The 21,552-nt window shown below is 38.1% G+C and overlaps 1 protein-coding gene across 5 annotated transcripts in view; it reads left to right on the top strand.

Moving 5' to 3' along the window:
• TET1 (tet methylcytosine dioxygenase 1) overlaps positions 1 to 21,552 on the top strand; it is a 115,412-nt gene that overhangs the window by 63,563 nt on the left and 30,297 nt on the right. For all 5 annotated transcript variants that reach the window (XM_016198384.2, XM_016198381.2, XM_016198379.2 and 2 more), the window contains 3 exons: positions 6,022 to 8,422; positions 12,022 to 12,112; positions 12,630 to 12,723. In XM_016198384.2, the coding sequence (XP_016053870.2) occupies positions 6,022 to 8,422; positions 12,022 to 12,112; positions 12,630 to 12,723 (2,586 nt within the window). The remainder of the gene's footprint in view (positions 1 to 6,021; positions 8,423 to 12,021; positions 12,113 to 12,629; positions 12,724 to 21,552) is intronic.

The raw sequence follows: 21,552 nt of genomic DNA, 5'->3' as shown, positions 1-21,552 counted from the left end.
CTTGGTGTTTAGGGAAGATCTTAGGGGAGAATCAATAGAATATCATCAGTTTTATGCTGATGTACCAAAATTAGATTTATTGTCTTAATTTGTCTGTACTTGGGTGTGGTTGGCAAATGGTACTAATTGGGTTTTTGTTATCTGTCCCCCTAAGTAGAGTGATTTAAGCTATTTACCTTCTGGCTGGGGAGAAGTGCAAACCATTTACTCTTAGGTATATCTTTGGTTTTGGGAAGATAGGATTTGCTAGGTGGCTGCAGGTTTTCCTATTCCACTTGTTCTGGAATTTTCCTAGTTTCTTACTGTCCTGTACCAATTGTGTCATCTTAAAGCCAACATGAATGGAGGCACCAGTGGTTCTACCGAATTTTTTCTTAAAACACTCAATTTTCAGGTTGAGAACATAGATTCTGAGGGATCCAGAGGGCGTCACTTCTGAGTAGGTATAATTACTTTGTGGGCTGCTCCTTGTGCTCTATATGTTACTTTAAAAAAAATTTTTTTATGTTTATTAATTTCAGAGGGAGGAAGGGAGAGGGAGAGGTTGAAACAACAGTAAGTCATTGATCGGCTGCCTCCTTCATGCCCCCCGCTGGGGATGGAGCCCGAAACCAAGGCATGTGCCCTGACCGGGAATCGAACCTTGGTCTCCTGGATCCTAGGTCAATGCTCAACCTCTGAACCTCGCTGGCCGGGCTACATGTTACTTTTTGAAATTGCTTTTTCCTCAAATGGGTAAAAATTGGCTCTTGGTAGAGGGATGATTTAAAAAAGTCTTAGATATTACAATAGGGCCACGGTATATAAACAGATACTCTGTCTGTGGTATGGAAATTTCATGGGGAGAACTATTAGATGGGAAAATGTTTTAAAAGACCCCCTTGGGTTGGGGCGGGAAGAAAAGCAGGTTGAGAAACACTAATCTACCTGTAGTAAAGGTCATAGTCTTGTTGGACCATGTCTGCGAGCATGCTTTGAAAGACTTTATTTTTCCTTGTGATATGAGCACTTGTTTCTTGAGACAGGAAATACAGCATGTGTGGAATGTGAGTTGCGTTGGGAGGGGGCTACAATCAGATCTGTCCAAAGGGCGAGATCATTTCAGAATAAAATACCCCTTTGCTCTATGCCATTTGAGCTCCTTCAGGAGTGGTGTTAAGAATACCCCGTATCATGATGGCCCAGCCAGCGTGGCTCAGCAGTTGAGCATCGACCTATGATCCAGGAGATTGCCGTTGGATTCCTGGTCAGGGCACATGCCTGGGTTTCAGGCTCAATTCCCAGTGGGGGGACTTCGCAGGAGCCAGTCAATCAGTGACTCATCATTGAAATTTCTATCTCTCCCTCTCCCTTCCTTTTCCTGAAATCAATAAAGATAAAATAAAGAATATCATGATGGTATGGAATGTAGGAATGTAGAGAAATGAGAAAACGGAGGGGACTTGGGAACTATTGGACCCAGATCCAATCTAAGGAGCTCAACGTTCCAGTTGGTTCAGAGTGGGTAGGAGGGCCCCAGAGCAACCCATAAGTCTTTGGGTGGGTGTAGCAGAGAAGACAGAGAACTGGGGGACTTTGAATTACTTACTGTCTTTTAAACTGTGCCCTTGGGCTCTTTGGGTGGTAGTGGAAAAATGATGGGGGGTAGAGGGACAAAGGAGAGGAGAAGAGACACAGGTGTGTGTGCAGGTGGCATGAGTTTGGTGGTGTTCCCAGAGTGCACATGGAACTTGAGGGTTTAAAAGAGCTGCTCTTCCAGTAGTGCTTAAAACATTTGCTTTCCTTCAGAGAATTGGCTTCTCTTTAGAGAGACTATATGTTAAATATTTTGAGATTCAATATGGATGTTTGGGAATACACTATATTTAAGCAGATTAAATGCCAAGAAAATTTTCATTTAATGTAGCTAGTGGAGCCTATTTCATCTATATTTTCAGTTACTTGTTAAAACATACAAAGCCGTCACCCTAGCCAGGTGGCTCAGTTGTTGGGAGCATCCTCCCCTACACCAAAAGGTTTCAGATTCGATTCCTGGTCAGGGCTCATGCCTAGGTGCCGGGACGAATAGGGGAGACAACCAATTGATGTTTCTCTCTCTCCCTTCCTCTCTCCAAACATATCTTCCGTGTGAGGATTAACAAACAAACATACAGAGTTGTCAAAACGTATGTAATTATGTACAGTGTAACTAGAATACACTCCCAAAAGTGAAATTGCTATACCGAAAGATAAGCTGTGTTTATAATTTTGGTAATTGTTGCCAGACTGTCTCAATAGGGGCTGCACCAGCGTTATCCCCACAGACTCCCCAAGGGCCTAGGTAGTCAAACTTTGGTGCTGGCTATTCTGATAATTAAAAAATATTGCCTTACTCTCATTTTAATTTGCATTTTTCTTGAAGTTGAGCACCTTTTCACAGTGTTTACCTCAGGGTTGTAGTAAGGATTAAATGTGAGTGTATTACAGCTAACATTCTTTGCGTTGTTAGGTTGCTAGACCTCATTTTAGTCATGTTACCTAATCTCCATCACAATCTATATGAACCCTTATAAAAAAAACCCCACACAATTCATCTCTTGGGTGACATAATTCCTCCTGATGGCTCTCTTTTCTTCATTTTAGTGCTTGAGGTTAATCAGTGATAGATAGCAATTAGGTTGGCTTCTTTTCAACACTTCTACTTAAAAATAAGTATGTTTCTACATTATTTAGATGTATTTTAAAATGAGATGATGTTACATATATATTTTTTCGAAAGTTTACTTAGAAAGTCACAGAGGTAGAAGTGAGCCGTGGAGGTAGTGAGCCAGCTGGGCTGCGTGGGCTCAGGAGACAAGTTACACAGCATAAAGAAGGGCGCTTGGAGTTTAGGAGAAAGAAAGCAAAGAGGCGCCTAAAAGAAGAAAGCTAGGGCAGCTAGAGAGCACCGGAGAGCGCACCAGCCAGCTTGCTGGGTTCTCTGTCCTAAGGGCTTGTCGCACATTTTTAAAATTGCTTTTTCACTCTCCACGCTGAGTCACTCTTTTTTGGTAACAACTTAAGATACATTCCACATACCATACAATTTGTGTTTTGTCAATTAATTTTTGACAAGGCCTGAACTTGGATTTCTACCCCCAGTAGTGGTTAATCTGTTTACTCTGGCCACTCAGTTTCCCTATGAATGGCAAGTTTCACTATAAACACTCAGTTTCACTATGAGCAGCAAGAACGAGAGTAACCGTTTTCTTCGAGCACCTGTACACACACACTTTTATATTTAATAGAATGTGTTAGCAAGAGTTCAGGAGTAATTTCTGAGGATACGGAACAGAAAATCTTATTACCCCCCTACTGAAATGTAATCTGATAAATTGTTTTCTTAAAGTCTAGGGTTAGTAGCTGGCAGTGTGTAGAGCATGTTTCCAGATAATTACAGACTTGTGATACCCATTGTTTTTAAAAAGCCATATGACATATAACTAAATAATAAAAGTCACTTATTTTTAATTAAGCTTATTAATTAATGAGAATGTTTTGTGATTTGGCCCATAAATCTTGAAAGAACCTCAAGATCTTTTCTGTAGAGGAATGTATACATCGAAGTTCCAGTGTATTTGGATATGCATACCTATAAAATTGAAAACATGAAGTAAAAAACAAACCTTCCCTTTTCCTCACTTCTATTTCCTAGTGGTAAGTGCTATTAACATTGTAGGTTATCCTACCAGCTTACTGTAGTGCTAAACAAATATTTGTGTGCTTTAATTAAAAGGGCTGATAACATCACATCTGTGGCTTATTTATTTGGGTTGATGTATTACGGATATTTTCTTTTCAGCACTTTCAACAATACATGTTAAACAGTTACTGTTCTTTTTTTCTTTTTTTCATCCTCACCTGAGGACATGCTTTTATAGGTTTTAGGGGGGAAGGGATGGAGAGAAAAAGGGAAACATCTATTGGTTGCCTCCCCCGAAGGCGGATGTGGACAGAACCGGAAGCCGCAAGATTTTTACAGAGTAATGAATGCACATTGTTTCACAATGTGAATAGACTTTCTCGAGTTCAAGTGTTATGTTGCATTATAATTTGCTTACATACATTTCTGCTTTTTTATTTTTGCCTTTTGCATGGATGAAAAGTTATTTATTTTTATTTGCTTGTCTTCCAGTAAAGTCAAATAGGTTTTGATCCTTTGAATTTCCACTTACGTGAATTACATATTCCCATTCTTTACTCACTATGATATTGAGTTATTTTCCTTATTAATTTGTTGTATCTCTTTTATATTAAGAATAGGAAGTCTTAAACTAACTAGGGAGGCACATGTGGTAACGTTTGGGTGATTAATTGTTCACTATCTTGGTTGTGCTAATGGTTGCATGACTGTGCATTTGTGGAAAAAAATTACTGTACTGTGCTCATAGAAAGGATACTTTTATATAAATTATAATCTAATAAACTTGACCAAAATTTTTTATACATATAAAATAAGAATGGTTTGCCCTGTCCAGTGTGGCTCAGTTGGTTGCAGTGTTGTCCTCGTACACCAAAAGGTCTCCGGTTCTATCCCCATCTGCCTATGGGGGGGGCAACCAAGAGATGTTTCTCTTTCTCTCTCCCTCCCTCCCTCTCTCTCTCTCAAATCTATAAAAGTATGTCCTCAGGTGAAGATTAAAAAAAGAACAGTAACTATTTAACATGTTTTGTGAATATTTCCCCAGTCTATCATTTGACTTTTGAATTTATATGACAGTACTTATCCTACCTTTTTGACAAGTATACATATAAAGAAATATATTTTACACCATGATTCAGTGCACAGACACATCTAAACACATTCATGAAAGATTTACATGGTAATTATCTTTACTAAATATAGTGTAGTCTTTTTTTTAACTATTCCATTAAAAAAAAAAGGTACTTGTCACAAAGCACTAAATTGGTTTGTGATCAGCAATTTGATAAACATATTATAGTGTCTTTATAAGTTGGATTGAGTGGGGCAAAAGTAGTTAAAAAAATTTGTTAGTATTATTAGATATCTATCTTTTGCTTTAGGCTTCTCACTTTTTTACTCTTGCCTTGGGAGATGTTTCCTACTTTCTAAATTTTCTTCTTACACCCTTCATTCTTTTTTAAATCTTCACCTGAGACGACTATGTTCTCTGTTTTAGGGGGGAGGGGGGGAGAGAGAGAGAGAGAGAAACATCTATTTGAGAGAGAAACACTGATTGGTTGCCTTCCTTATGGGCCTTGGCTGCCCTGACTGGGATTGAACCTGCAACCTGGGTATGTGCCCTGCTAGAGAATCAAACCCACTGACCTTTTGGTGTACAGGAGGATGCTCCAACCAACTGAGCCACACCGGCCAGGGCTCTTCTTACATCTTTTTTTATACTTAAATTCATATATCTGGAATTTTTGATACATGGTATGAGATAGGGATCAAACGTCCTTATTGTCATTATTAAGAATTTGCTACTTTCTCTGCCACTTAGAAATGTCAGCATGTTATTATTAAATTATCTAATATTTTGTAGTTTAGTCTGTTTATTTACCTTGTATGTTAAAAAAGTATTGCTCTTTAATATTAAAAATCTTTTTACAAAATTGCTAAAAAACTGGCCATTTGAGATTTATTTTTTTAAGTTATTGAAATGTAATATACAGACATAGAAATGTGTGTATGATAATTGTATATTTTTATGAATTTTGACAAACTGAACATAACTGTGTAACCTGTACCTGGATCAAGAAATTAGATATAGACCTTGGCCAGGTTGCTCAGCTGGAAAAACATGACTATACCAAATTATTAAATTAACAGGCATGATACTGTGATAGTTTCTACTTACTTTTTTCTTTCTCTCTATACCCCTGTTATTGGTATATTTTGGCTTTTCTGAAAATGTAAAAGTAAAAATAATATTTTCTCTGGGGTTTCACATTTATTTTCTCTTAAGTTGTAACACTCCAGTGGCTGTTATTCAGATATTTAAATGGATAATATCAATATTTGCTGTGTTTGTTTTACAGGCAGATTTTAACAACAAACCAGTAAATGGCCTCAAGTCAGAATCCATGGACTACAGTAGATGTGGTCATGGGGAAGAAAAAAGGTTGGAATTGAACCCACATCCCCTTGAAAATGTAACTAAAAATGAAGAAAGTATGACAGGTGTTGAAGTGGAGAAGTGGACGCAGGACAAGACGTCACACTTAACTGATCAAGTCAAAGGAGATGCTAAGGCCATTGTAACAGAAGCTGAAAAATGGAAAAACTCTGAAGACGACACAAAGAAAGTCCTACTCACTGAACTCCTTGAACCTCAAAAAGTGTTTGCACAAACTGTAAGAAACGGCATTAAAAATGTACACTATTTACCAATGGAAAAAAATGTGTCTTTTAAAAAAATTAACATTGAAGAATTTGGCAATGCATTTGAAAACAGTTCCTATATACTCCTGAAAGACGCCTCCATCCACAACAATGCCATGAGCTCCATCTCTGCTAATTCAGGCCGTGACCTCCTTAAGGGGAGAAGTGATGTTTTACCCTTCCAGAAGCCTGGTTCTAACTGCAAGTCTTTTCCAGATCCTACAAACTTTAACGTAAATAGTCATACCAGTACACCCACTGAAAGTGATCAACCAAAACTAGATATTATACCAAGTAAAGAACCAAAACATGGATCTCCAGTTCAACCACGTTTTCTATCCCTAATGAAAGATAGGAGTTTAACGATGGAGCAAGTGGTTGCTATAGAAGCTTTGACTCAGCTTTCAGGAGCACCTTCAGAAAATTCCTCACCGACTCAGCTTTCAGGAGCCTCTTCAGATAATTCCTCACCGACTCAGCTTTCAGGAGCCCCTTCAGAAAATTCCTCACCATCAAAGTCAGAGATGGATGAAGAAGCAGAGCAGAAGGCAGCTAGTTTACTTAACTGTAAAGCTCTCCTCTGTTCTGTACGTAACGACCTCCAAGAACCAAATTTGCAAGGGGAGCCTCAAAGCCTTCATCACTATCCGTCTTTGGGAAAGCAAAGTTCATGCAACACTGTGGTGTTCAATGGCCAAAATATCATTTCCAAGTCACATAACAGCTCAGCGACTAACCAAGTATCCACGAAGCCACAGGAATATTCAAAAGTCAAAAATTCAGTATCTCTCTTTACACCAAATTCGAGTTCATCTAAAATTGACACCAATAAAAATATTGCTCAAAGTAAAATTAATCTTGATAGTTGTCCCAAAAGTTTGCATCACTTGCCACCAACAGATAATAAATTGGGGCTCTGTAACCAGTTATTGGACAGCAGTAAAAAGTTGGACTCAAAGGATGACCCATCATGTCAAGATACAGTTCATAGTAAAATAGAAGAAGATGTTGCAGCACAGTTAACACAACTTGCATCGATAATTAAATTCAATTATGTAAAACCAGACGGAATAAACGTTGAGAGTACACCACCAAACCTTGTGTGTAATGTGCAGCAGAAACACAGTCAGGAGAAGGGCACAATACAACAGAAACCACCTTCCAGTGTACAAAATGATCAGAGCTCATCATTAACAAAGCAAAAGAACACAACCCAGAAAAAGACAAAATCTACACCATCAAGAGATCGGCAGAAAAAAAAGCCTGCAGTCATAAGTTGTCAAGAAAATGACCAGAAAAAGCAGCAGCAGCTGTCATATGAGTATAGTAAATTACATGACATTTGGATAGCATCTAAATTTCAAAGATTCGGTCAATTTGGTCCACATGATTTTCCTGTTCTGTTGGGAAAAATTCCTCCCATAACCAAAGTATGGAAACCACTAACTCCAACAAGTCCAGCATTAGAACACAAAAAATTATTTCCCCCACTCGCTCAGATAAAATTTGAGCGATATTATCCTGAATTAGCACAGGAAAAAATGATGAAGGCTGATCCATTGGATTCCCTCCCCATATCCCAGTTACAAACAGAATCCAATGGGCAGGCGTTTACAGAAAATGTTTATAATTCTCAGGTACAGCCTACAGTGAATGTCAATCAGAAAGCTCATCCTTTACTCCAGCCCTCTTCTCCAGCTAATCAGTGTGCTAATGTGATGACTGACGATCACCAAACACAGTTCCAGCGAGATGTTCAAGACCAACTCATGCATGAGAGACTGCCACCATGGCCAGGGATCTCTCATGAGACCCCCTCATTGGACCCAGCACAAGTTCTCAGGAATGTAAATGTAGTGTGTTCAGGTGGAATTACAGTGGTTTCTACCAAAAGTGAAGAGGACATCTGCTTACCTAGTGTTGGAGCATCAGAATTTTCCCCAGTAGTCAATGCACATAAAAGTTTTCATAATTATGCCATGAACTTTTTTACTAAACCTACAAAAAACCTGGTGTCCACAACGAAAGATTCTGAACTGCCACCCTGCAACTGTCTTGGTAAGTGCATGTGTATGGTGTGTGTGTTTCATTTACCTGCATTAATTGCCTCAAATCATGACCAAATCAAGTTTTGGTTTATATTTTATATGTGGCATTTTGTCCCATTCGAATAATTCAAATGGGCTAAATAATTCTATACTCATTTTTCTGTGGGACCCTTATTGATTCTGCTCAGATATATTGGAAATTCAACTCATAATTAGGAAACTTTCTCAAGTGGAAAATTCGCTGATTTCTCTCAAGGCTAAATGTCTCTCAGATTTATTCTGTATATCATAAGAATGAATTCCCTTAATGCTTTATTACAGTTTTACTTTCCTATAGTCAAAAAAATTTCAACCTGTAAGCTTTTTGCTTAAAAAAGTATTTTTTGTGAGATATAGCATACATATAGAGAATGTAAAATATAAGTACAACTTATCAAATAAACAAAAAGTATGTGTTATTGCTACCCCAGACAAGAACTGGAACTGGTTTATTTCTTTTTCAGTGCCTAGTGCTTTTATGCTCTCCGATATAAAGGGTGTACCTATCTATACATGAAAAAAATTTACAATCTTGGCTATTTGAAGAATTTGCAAATCTTCTGGAGTTTTAAAATATTGTTAAATGTTGATTTCCTATTTCAAACAACAATCAGTAGGTTTGTACAAAGAGCTGAGTCATGGGCCAATTTCTAACCAATGCATTTGTATATTTTGTGCGTTAGAAGTCACTGAAAAAGAATATTCAGAAACTGACAATTAGAGATTTTATCACTGCTTTTTTTTAAATATCTTTTTTATTGCTTATAGAGAGAGGAAGGGAGAGGGAGAGAGAGATAGAAACATCAATGATGAGTCATCAGTTGCCTGCCTCCTGCACACCCCTTACTGGGGATCAAGTCCGAAACCCAGGCATGTGCCCTGACCTGGAATCGAACTGCAAAGCCAGCCGGGAGTTATCACTTTTAAAAGTCCGAGAAAATCTTGATGGACTAAAGATTCTAAGGCTGGTCTTACGAGAAATCTGCTCAATATTTGAAACATATGAAAGCTTAATTTAAATCCTGTCACTGTCTAGAGTCAAATTTCATGTAAGTGCTCAAGTCTGAAAAGAAATTTATTTAGTTGAATATAGCTGTGAAATAGTTTGTTAGGTTGCTTGAAGCCCATTATTTCAGCTTTTATACAACTTATGATAGGACAGAATTTGCAGAATAACCTGTTTTGAACCCCCAAGTAGGTTTAATTATTAAAACAGTTTTTCTTAAAATATTCCCCAAGTCAAGCAGATTCAGGCTTTTTACGAGAAGCAGTCTTTTCACTGCAAGCAGGCAGTTTATTCCAGAATGGGTAGTTAAAAGATTATTTGGAAGGATAAAGTATGTTATTCTGATTATTTTTTAACCACCGTATTAAAAATGGTGACGTATAGCCATGACTTTCAGTTCTCGATTTTCAAAATACATTTGATATTTGGAAATGGATCCTTCCATTACCAGGCTCATCATTCAACACACAGTTTTGACAGCCTAGCATGTGCCAGGCACCAAGGATAGGCTCCTGAGAGGATCTCACGGTCTGGAAAGGGTGACCGTGCCAGGTAGGGCTGAACTGGGAGAAGGACAGTTTCCTGGACCAAGGACAGAAGAGTGTAATAATGATAATGGCACCTATTCCACATCTTTTATCGCAAGTCTGGTACTGTGCCATGCCCTTGACTTGTACTCACAACAACCTTATCAAGAAAAGGCTTAGTATTCGCATTTAACAAATGAGGAAACTGAGTCACAGAGACGTTTACAGTAGTAAACCACTAAGCTGGGATTCAGAGACAGGCATTCATGACCCCAGAGGCTATGTTTGTAACCTTCACCACCTGTTGCTTCAAAAATCAGAAGTAAAGTAAAAGTGGTTTCTCTGAATATCATTGTAAGTGGTTATAAAGGTCTCTAATGTAAAATGCCATTAAAATTTATATACCTGAGGTAGTCTAATGATACTGTGTGCATAACTTCAGTAGGATGATTGTCTAGTTTCAAGACCCTTTCCTTACACATAGTAACTAGTCACAGTTCAGACAGCCAGGCATTTATAGTTTATTGAGTATCTGCAGGTCCGCGTCCTAGAATCACTACGTGTGAGGTTATTGGGCTCATTCTATATAAATAGGAACTTAAAGAAGAGAAACAAAAAGCACACTCACTCAGGAATCATCCCAAGTGGGACCATCACATCTAAGGGTAAAAGATTTCCATGGGGATATTATTATGTTCTAGCAAAATAAAGGTAATTAGGTTTAGATCAGGCTTCCTCAAATTTACCACTTGGTGTTTTAGATGGATTAATTCTTGGTTGTAGGGAGACTGTATGATCCCTTGTAGACTGTTTAGTGGCATCCCTGGCCTCTACACACACTTCTCTTTCTTTTTTTCTCTCTCTCACACATACACACACACCCCTACCTGCCCAGTTGACAACCAAAAATATTGTCAAATGTTTCCTCTGGAAAAATCACCCCTGGTTAATAACCACTGTTCCCAACACCCAGTAATAAGTTAAAATCTACTCAATGAATCTTGCTTAAGAAGCCACAGAACTCAATCCAAGTTATATCTGACCTTTTGGTTGCAGGTGAGTACTCCATGGCCAGAAATGCATTTCACAGTGATTCTAGTTAGACATGATTCTAAGACACCATTGTAAAAATAATGTTTTCTAGAAATATGTAATTCACATTCACAAAAATTCATATGGTGCAGAAATACAATGAAAACATCTTAAAGCCTCCTTCTCTAAAGATAAAACCTGTTGTAGTTTATCTACATAAATTAACATTACATATACTGATCTTAATTTCTTTTCAAATTTTTAAAAAATTTAAGTCTTTTAAAACATTATTTATGCAACTTGCTTCTTTACTTTAAAAGATTTTTTTAGTACACCTGAAATTAATGCAAAATAATATTGAATGTAAACTGTAATTGAAAAAAATAAAAATGTTTTAAAACTTCTTAGATTTTTTTTAGTGTTTGTAAATATCATTGTTTTAATTACTTTATTATTTTCCACTATATAAACATCTCCTAATTTATTTAACCTATCACTTATTGACAGCTATTAAGGGGTTTTTTTCTCTCATTTTTAATATTAGAAATAACTATAACTAGGAACATTATTGTGTACGTTTGTATTATAATTGCATAACTATGCAATTGTAGAGTATAATAAATTCTTAGTGTAATTGTTGGGCTCAGTGAATAGGATTATGAGTCCATACTTATAAACATATTGCTCTTGGATAAATTTTAATTTTGCACCTCAAATTTTAATTGATTTTTTTAAAAGCAGGAAATAAGAATAAATATGACCCACATCTTCAAATATATTTTCCCCCTCTGATTCTCAGAGGAAGAAATGAATTAGTTAGGAGCAGAAAGGAACCAGTTAAATTCCAGGGCCTATTGCCCTAGACTTAAGTTATTAAAGCTGACCAAAACCTTGTCAAGATTCATTGTTCTGAACTGAAAAATTGTTTTTTTATAAAAATAGCCCTTCCTTGCCCCTAAGCAGTTCTGTAAAAGTTTGGGTCTAATAATCTTATTCCTTCCACAGATCGAGTTATACAAAAAGAAAAAGGCCCATATTATACACACCTTGGGGCAGGACCCAGTGTTGCTGCTGTCAGGGAAATCATGGAGAATAGGTGAGGAAATATGCTTCCCTGTTAAAATCATTGATTATTGTGGACCAGACTCAATGCAGAGAAATTCTCTCTGGGAACAAACATGAGGTGAATGGAAAACCTTCAGGAGTGAGTTGGATGTTTCTTAGGGCCCAGAAAAAGAACAGCTTCCTGGTGTCCCTGTGAGTCACCCATCACACCAGCCATCGGGCACTCAAAAGACACTCACAAAGCAAGGCTGTCTTTGTTAAATTCAGAAATATTCATTTTTATATTACTGTATAATAATAGTAGAAACAGTTTAAATTGACTCTGTCAACACCATTCACATTCTTTTTGTCTGTCTTGGAGCCAGGCCCTTTTTAAATCGTGATCTTTAAGGATGAGTAAACAACTGGATAGCAAAATATCTGCCACACGAAACTCAGTTTTTAACAAAAGTAAATTATGAGGAGTATTTGATTTTTTTTTTTTCTTCTGTTAAGATGCTAAAAGTGTATATTGCAATTATTTTCTTTTCACTGTGTTTTGTACTCAGGTATGGGCAAAAAGGAAGCGCAGTAAGGATAGAAATAGTAATGTATACTGGAAAAGAAGGGAAAAGCTCTCATGGGTGTCCAATCGCTAAGTGGGTAAGTATTTTGTATTTATACATTTTTCAAAATTGATTCCCCCCACATATAAAATAAATAATGTATCTATAAAGTAAATTAATTATTAATTTTCCCCCCAAGGAAAATATGGACAAGAAAAGTACCCACTGTCATTACTCCTAGGGAAATAACAAGAAAGCCATCTGTCTTAGCCTGGGTTTTTTATGTTAAATGAACAAGAGAGTGTAGCCCTTCCCAGTTATTACTCTATGATCTTCTTTGAGTCATTGCTTTTGCCAGTTTCTTGTGTATTTTTAGAAATCATTCAATGTATTTATAATTAAATAACATAAATAAATGGCACTAACCTATACATACTACTTTATATCTTCTATCAGTTAGTATATTTTGTAATTCATTTCAATTCAGTATCCGAAGGACCATCTTAATGAGGATCATGTAACATTGTAAACCAAGCCAAATTTTTTACATGTAAAAATGTGTTTGTGATGGCTGATGTGACTCTGGACCAGTTTCTTGTCTGCTACGCAACGAAATGAGTAAGGATGAGGCAACACCTGGATAACAAAATACCTGCCACACAGTAGGGACACAAACGTTTCCTGGGGTCACTTTGCCTTTCAAGAACTAAATAAAATTTCCTAAAATCCCCCCCCCGGAAGTCTAAAACTTCCTCTAAAATTTCTGTGAACGGTTGAGGTGGGGCTGGGGGTTGGTGTGTGTAAACTATTATTTCCTTCCTTCACGGATCAACTCGTCTTGCTATGCACTGATTTTGAATGTTTCAAGTCAGCTATGAAAGTTAAGTACCCTTCCCAAATTCCTCAGAACATTCACACATACAAGTTAACCTCTATGACTACATGCCCTGACCAGGAATCTATCCCACAACCTTTACGGTGTATTGGATGACAACCAACCGAGCCACCTGGCCAGGGCCGAACTGTTTAGATTTTATGATGTGGTTTCATAACTGATGGAGCTAACCTCTCCTTTGAAATTTTCAGAAATTTCCTGACTATTCTTGCTTTGTTTATTTTTCTATATGAGTTTATAATCACCTTGTCTAATTGCAAGAATCAAGTCCGATTGGTATTTTTATTGGAATCATAATGTGCGGAGGATTTATATTATTATATGTTTATTGATTTCAGAGAGAGGAAGGAAAAGGGAGAGAGAGTTGAAACACCAATGATGGGAGAGTCATTGATCGGCTGCCTCCTACACACCCCCGACTGGGATCTAGCCCGCAACCCGGGCATGTGCCCTAACCAGGAATCGAACCAGTGATCTCCTGGATCCTAGGTCGACGCTCAACAGCTGAGCCACGCCCGGCCGGGCCTATATTTTTTTGATGTTTAGTCTTCCCATCCTACACGCTGTGCCTTTCCATTTGTTAATGCCTCTTTGTTCTTTGGGGTCTTTTAAAGTTTTGTTCCCATAGAGTTTACATATTTCTTGTTTTCCTATTTATTTCTCTTGTGTACCTGAGATGCACAATCATGTAATTTATTCTCCTTACTAGGTTTTATACTTTTAATTTCTTTCATTTAATACAGTTAGTCTAGCAGACTAACTCCAATTTTATATTGTTTCAAATACGGCCTCCTTATCTCTTTAGTGTGAATCGTCCAGGGGTTTCTCATTATGAATGAATGGTCAGGGAAGGCCTCTCGGGTGACAAAAAGGAACTGAGCATGCAAAGAATACCCCAAGGATGTAGGGAAGAGCATACTGAGCAAAGAAAACAAGTGCAAAGGTCAAGGAACAGTACATTCTTTAGTACTAATCTAAGAGGAGTGAGTGAAGTTGAGGAGGTAGAGAATGAATGGAAGCAGGTGAGGGTTTAAAGGTAGGTAGAAACCAGAGCACGAATGGTTTCATAGCTCATTGTGAGGAGTTTCGGTTTTAGTTTACAAACAACGTGAAGCCTTTGATATGTTTTAATTAGGAGCGTGTTATCTGACCAATTTGTGTTTTAAAAAGAGCTTTCTAATAAGTTAATTGCTAAAATCTGTATTAGTTAGCTGTTGCTGCTTAACAAATTACTCCAAAATTTAGTAGCTTTAAACAACAAACATTTATTACCTCATGGAGTTTTTGTGGGTTAGGAATCTGAGAGTAGCTTAGCAGGGTGCTGCTGGAAGGAGGTCTTTCATGAAGTTGTAGGCATTTGAAAATTTGGGGAGTGCGGGTAGGGACTGGAGGGTCCACTTCTCAGGGCATTTGCACCTAGTTCCTAGGTGGCTGTTAGCAAGAGAGTGGTCTTACTTCCTTAAAAGACTTCTTAATGTGCTTTCTCATGGCAGGGCAGCTTGGTTTCCCCCAGGGTGAGTCAATCAAAAGATAACACAGAGGAAGCCACAGTGTCTCTTGTGATATTAGCCTTGGAAATTGCTACACAAGTAAGCCCTACTCAGTGTAGGAAGGAACTATGTAAGGGCATAAACACCAGGTGGTGGTGATCCTTGGAGACATCTCGGAGATTGGCTATATATGTCTTCACTAAATACCAACATGTTAAGGTCACTACATGGGCTTACTAAAATATATCTACCTAAGCCCTATCCAATATGTCTCATACCTACATCTGATCTATGTACCTTTTAGGCTTCTCTTTTCTAAAGGGGAAATCCTTGAATTTGTAAATCTTCATTTACAAAATAATGCACACAGTACCTCGAGCATTTGCTGGATTAAGTGGCAGGGTTTGGTTCCCAATATTTGGCACTGATAGTTGACATCGGCTTGTTTTCTATACATCTGTTAATCATTTCTGAATCCTTTACTTATTTATCTATTAAGTAGCAAAGGGTAAAAATATCCTCAGGACATGTCAGCTAGCTTCCCCTGGAGAGAGTAATTCCAAAGAGCAAGGGAGCTGAACTAAGTTTTGGGATTTTGACTGATCCTTCCTGCCATTTAAAAAAAAAAAATTTTTTTTTAATATGTATATATATCTTTATTGATTTCAGAGAGAGAAAGGGAGAGGGAGAGAAAGAGAGAAACATCAATGATGAGAGAGTCATTGATCGGCTGCCTCCCGCATGCCCCTGACTGAGGATCAAGCCCACAACCCGGGCATGTGCCCTGACCAGGAATCGAATCGGTGATCTCCTGGATCCTGGGTCAATGCTCAATCGCTGAGCCACGCCCAGCCGGGCCTTCCTGCCATTTGAGCCTTCTCTAAAGTAGTAACAATAATTACACTGATAGAATTTTGGTTTATACTTCTAATTGTTTTACAGAAGCAAGTGTGAAGTCTGCAGCTTAAAGATTTTGATAATTTTAACTCTGTTAAAGTCCTCTCTTGGTGTAACCCCTCTTCTAGGGCTCTTAGGTACAAAGAAGAGTATTTATAGTGTTTTCCGTGCAGCAGCTGCAGCAAAATTACTTTCTTACTTTCCCTTTTGCAATATTCAGATTACATAGAATATTTTGATGTATAGTGATATGTATCTGGCACTTTTCACAAATACAAAGACAATCCAGAGATGAAGAATGAAACACAGTGGCTAGGCAACTTATTGAAAATTTTGATATTTACTAACGACAATTCAAAAGTATAACCTTGATAACAAAACCAAGAGTCGATTCTGTGTATCTGTGAAAAAGAATGAAATGGGAATTGTGATTATGTATGTTAGAAAAATCGTAATGTTAATCAAACTTTAGTTTTTGTAAACTTTCCAAGTTAACTTATTTAAAATACATTGTTCGTGCCTGAGCAATGCCCTGCACACAGTCGACATTCAGTAAGTTCTTGTTGAGCAAATGAATATGGAACTTTAGTAAGAATATCTTAGCATGTTGAATATTTTTATTTGAATCGGTTATCTTGAAATAGTACCGCTATGGTATTCATTACTAGCTTTTTTTCTGAAGCATCGAAACTTCTGAGTATTAGGACTAATAGTCTGCTAAAGTTATTCACCCCAAACTCTTGAACTTTTGATGGAAGTTAAATGAAAAATAGAGTGAAAAGGTTAGGTTCCCCAGTAGTCTACATAGTTTTTAGGACTTTACAAGCAGATTATTTTGAACAACACTAGGGCAATTAAGTCTTACATATGGATGCTTTATGCAGGAATGAGGTAAAAAAAGGGGTGTGTTAGAGGAAATGGAGATCAAACATTCTAAACTAAGGAATCTAAAAAACATTCAACTAGTGGATTTCATTGCCCCAAATTTACTTTTCATCTTCATAGTGTACATTTGTCATATATTTAATATTAAACTAACAAACATTGTGTGCTTTTTTAAAAATTTTTATTTTATTTTTAAAAAATATATCTTTATTGATTTCAGAGAGAGGGGGAGAGAGAGGTAGAAACCTCAGTGATGAGAGAGTCATTGATCTGCTGCAGCCCGCAACCAGGGCAAGTGCCCTGACCAGGAATCGAACCCTGATCGCCTGGATCCTAGGTCGACGCTCCACTGAGCCACCCCCAGCTGGGCTGGGCTTTTTTTTTTTAATGTGCACTTTTTTCATCTCTGTGTGCAGACTTATGTTTGTCGATAGTGGTTGAATTCTCTCTATTTTTCTTGTGCTGCACTTGCCTCCTTGCCTTGAAGGCGGGGTTTACTGCTTCTCTTTCTACTGGTCACCCACGGGAAGCGCAGCAGCAGCTTCTGCCGGGGCAGCACAGCTTTCCGAGCGGCGCTCACCTTGTGTTGCCTTCCCTCTTAACTCGCTTTTATTCTTTTCTTGAAACGTGTACTTGCCAGGTGGCCATTAACACCCCCCCAGAATTGTTAGCCTTTGGCAGATGCTTCTCTTCCCCTCTGCCGTCACTGTGTGTGCTGTCGAGGAGTAGTTACCTTGCTACTCAGATTTGGGTTGAAGGGGTGAGAGCGGTCCCTGGGCACACTGTGCTCTTAGCTCCCTCACCGCGCTCCTCTGGCCCGCTGAGCCGGTAGAGCGAAGGCAGGAGCACGCGGTCGGACAGGCCGCGCAGACAGGCCCTACGCCGGAGCAGTTCCCAGCAGGCCCCGGGTGGCGGCGTCCCCTTCGTAGGATTATATACAAGAGAATTTATTTTTATTTGCTTTTTTGTTTCCTTTGCTCCAGGGTTCTATCTAATGTCTGACTTGGTTGTCTCCGGTCTGTACCATGGTGCTTTTGATGTACTAACATGTCAGTGTGATAAAGGGAGTAGCTGGTGCTGTGGTTTACTTGTTTGGTTTGGTGCCTGCAGTATCTTGCTAACGTGAGAAAACCATTTTATGCTTCAGTGATGAAAATTAGGCAAAAGCCAAGAAGTGGATGCTGTCAGTGATGTGAAACCGACTTACACTTTTCAGTGCCTGTTTTTGTTACAAAACATTTTTTTTTTAACTTAAGTTTGTTGTCTGCATAACATACCATTAGAACTACTTTTATGTTAGCTTACTTGCTTAGAGTTCATTTTATTCAACTATAATATACACAAAGAAAAGTACACAAGTCATAAGTGTTCAGTTCAGTGAAGTTTTACAAAGAGAACACACCTATGTAAACTCCATCTAGATCAAGAAATAAATCATTACCTCCAAAGGATGAAGTTCTCTATTATAGTATATATAGGTAGCTTTAAGTAAACTTAATCAATGGGTGGGGTGTGTTTTTTTGTGTGTGTTTTTTTTGTTTTCGTTTTGTTTTTGGTGTGCTTTTTGTTTTTGTTGGCCACCATCAGTGTTGAAAACTTAACTATGCTTTGTCTTTGACGTGTTATTGGTAAACTCAACAGTGACCTCTGGCAGTGTATCCCACACTTGATATCAGCGTTGCTCCTAGCTGTGCTTGTAACCTGGCCCTTCTGGGGGCCAGGTCTGTGGAGCTAGTGCAGAACCCTGTTCACCTTGGCACCCTTACAACTAAGATTGTTGTACAAGACTGTTTTATTAGCTTTCTAAAAACGATATATGGTTTATATCACTATTGCATTTAAATTTTTATTTGATTTAACTTTAATTAAAAGTAAGCACAAAATTAAAGTATCCAAGCTGAATATTAAAGCCCTATATTAAACTAAAATTAAAATTTAAAAATATATTACTTTCAAATTTAGAAATCCGTCTTAAATTAGTCCTTTGACATAATAATGTTCAGTAATTTGGGGTTTACCCAAACTTAGAAGATATTAGAACTTTTATTAGCCAGCCAACCTGGCTCAGCGATTGAACACAGACCTAGGATGCAGGAGTTCGAGGTTCGATTCCTGGTCAGGGCACATGCCCGTGCTGAGAGCTCAATCCCCAGTGGGGGGGTGCAGGAGGCAGCCGATCAATGACTCTCTCATCATTGATGTTTCTATCTCTCTCCCTCTCCCTTCCTCTCTGAAATTACAATAAAGATATATATATATATTTTTTTAAGTTATTTTTTAAAAAAGTAATGGACAGCTGCTGAAGCATGTTAAGCGGAAGAATTATAAGGTCAGTATTACTTATGGTAAAAACTGATTATTCTACAACTTCCTACATTTAAAGAAAGTTTGATTAAATAAAACATGGGATTGTTTGGAGCAGAATCTGCTCAAGATCTGTTTGCTCCTCCTGGCATACTGAAATGGAATATATATCTCACTCTTCATCCACATTATGAATAGTTTGTTCTGCACACATCGAGGGTTCTCGAATTTTTGGAAGTGGGAGAATTGGAAAGCTGTTTAAATACTTTGTTTTTCTGTTGCCTATATAAATATACTATGACTAGAGGCAAAATTTGCCTGTGACAATAGAGTCCTCTCTTGGTCTTTGAATTTCTTCTTTCTATGCACAAAGACTATAAAAATACTATTACTTATAGTTGCCTCCTTAGAAATTGCAACAGTAACTTTGTTTCTCAGAACAGTCTTCTCTTCTCATCAGTTTTTATTTTTAACATTTTTATTGATTTTTAGAGAAAAGGGGAGAAACAAAAGCATCCCTGTGTGAGCAGGACATTGATTTGCTGCCTCCCGCACGCCCCCTACTGGGGATTGAGCCCACAATGGGGCTATGTCCTGTCCCCACTAGGCTGCCAGAAGTTATTTAGAATATTACCAAGTTATCACTCCTAATCCTGGTCTACACCCGCCTTAAGAGCTACCGTGAGGAATTTAAATAGGTTGACTCATCCAGACCAGGTTATCAGAAACAGTTTCAAATACAATTCTATCTTCTATCTCCACCCCTTCTTTGGAAGTGCTATCCCAAGGGTCACCAACCTGCCAAAGAGAATTCAGCATCCTCATATCTTTCTTCAGCAGTTAAAACTACCGGTGTGTCCTCTGTCTTCTGGGAAGCTCAGCCTTATCTCCAGTGACACATCTTTCCCCCATCACGCCTCAGCTCTCAGCCAGCCAGTCTCTCACACACCTTCCTTGGGGAGCTTTTTTTATGGCCACGCCTTAAGCAGTCACCAAGGTACTATAGTTACCATGAAACCCATTGACACGCCTGCTTGGAAATGGCAGGGAGGAAACCAAGAATAAGGATAACATGGAGCTCAGGGTCCGGGGACAAATCCGGGGCACTATTGACCCTTGAGCTTTATCTTGAAAATAAAGTAAGCATTCTCTTTATGTCAGAGATACCAGAAATACATAAAATGAGTTTTAAAAGGGAGGTTTATAGTAGCAGAAGCCATCTGCTTTCTATACAAGTGGGGCACAGTTCTTTCTTAAATAACATCTTTGCCTCATGGGGCTTGTTTTGCAAAAATCTTAGAATTACTTTTATACTATCTTTTCTCTGATGGAAAACTCTTTTTTTGGTCCTTTGAGAACAGTATCCTCCATGAAGCCTGTCCTCTCCATACAAAGTCTGGCCCTACTTTGCACCCTTATTTATATGAACCCCTTATATCAGTTCCCCTTATTCATGAGAGAGGTGGCCCAAGACCTGCCAGTGGCACCTGAAACCGCAGACAGTACGGAATTGTTATATGTGCTATGTTTTTCCATATACATATGTGTATGTGTATACATACCTTTCCACTTAAGGAAAGCATGTTAGGGCTTCTCTTTAGCATATCCGAATTGCTAGCAACACTGCTCTTGCTCTTTGGGGCCATTATTAAGTAAAATAAGGGTTATTTGAACACAAGCACTGCAATAGTAAGGTAGCTACCAAGTGACTCGATGAGTGGGGAGCACATACAGGCTGGATATGCTGGAATAAGGGATGATTCATGACTGGGACCGGGTTCACCAGGAGAATGTGAGACTTCATCATGTTTCTCAAAATGGTGTGCAATTTGAAACATATGAATTGTTTATTTCTGGAATTTTCCATTTAATCATTTTAGACTGTGGTTGACCACAGGTAACTGAAACTGGAAAATGAAACTCTGGATAAGCCGGGGGGGGGGGGGGGGGGGGGGTCGTTGGCTACTGTATTCCCCTCAACAATACTGCAATAGAAAATTGCATTGCTTATATTTCCCCATTAGTACAAGTGATACTATACATTCCATTTTGCATTTGTATCATTTCACTTACAGTATGACTTCATCAGCTTTCCAGGTGATTACAATTTCCAGCATATCATAATTTGACAAAATGACATCTTCCTAATCTTGACAGTATTTTGGATTTGGGTACTTACTGGTTTATCTAAGTTTACATACTGAGTAATTCACATTAATTTACTTAGGATATTGTCTAAACCTTATACATTGAATATTCATTGTTCCACACATTGAGTTTAACTGGAAAGATTTTTTTTTCCATTACAAAAAAATTCCCTCATTGTTCATGCTCAGTTTATGAAAAGACTTGCTATTTGCTCTTCTTGCCTCCTTCCTGACAGAGGCCTGTTTTTCACATCATGGGAGTTGCTACTTTCCATCCAGAGATCTGCCTGGAGCTTATCTCTTGAGCT

This window comes from Miniopterus natalensis, chromosome 14, assembly GCF_054644295.1.
Source record: "Miniopterus natalensis isolate mMinNat1 chromosome 14, mMinNat1.hap1, whole genome shotgun sequence".
Classification (NCBI taxonomy): domain Eukaryota; kingdom Metazoa; phylum Chordata; class Mammalia; order Chiroptera; family Miniopteridae; genus Miniopterus; species Miniopterus natalensis.
This window is presented reverse-complemented; position numbering and strand designations above follow the sequence as displayed.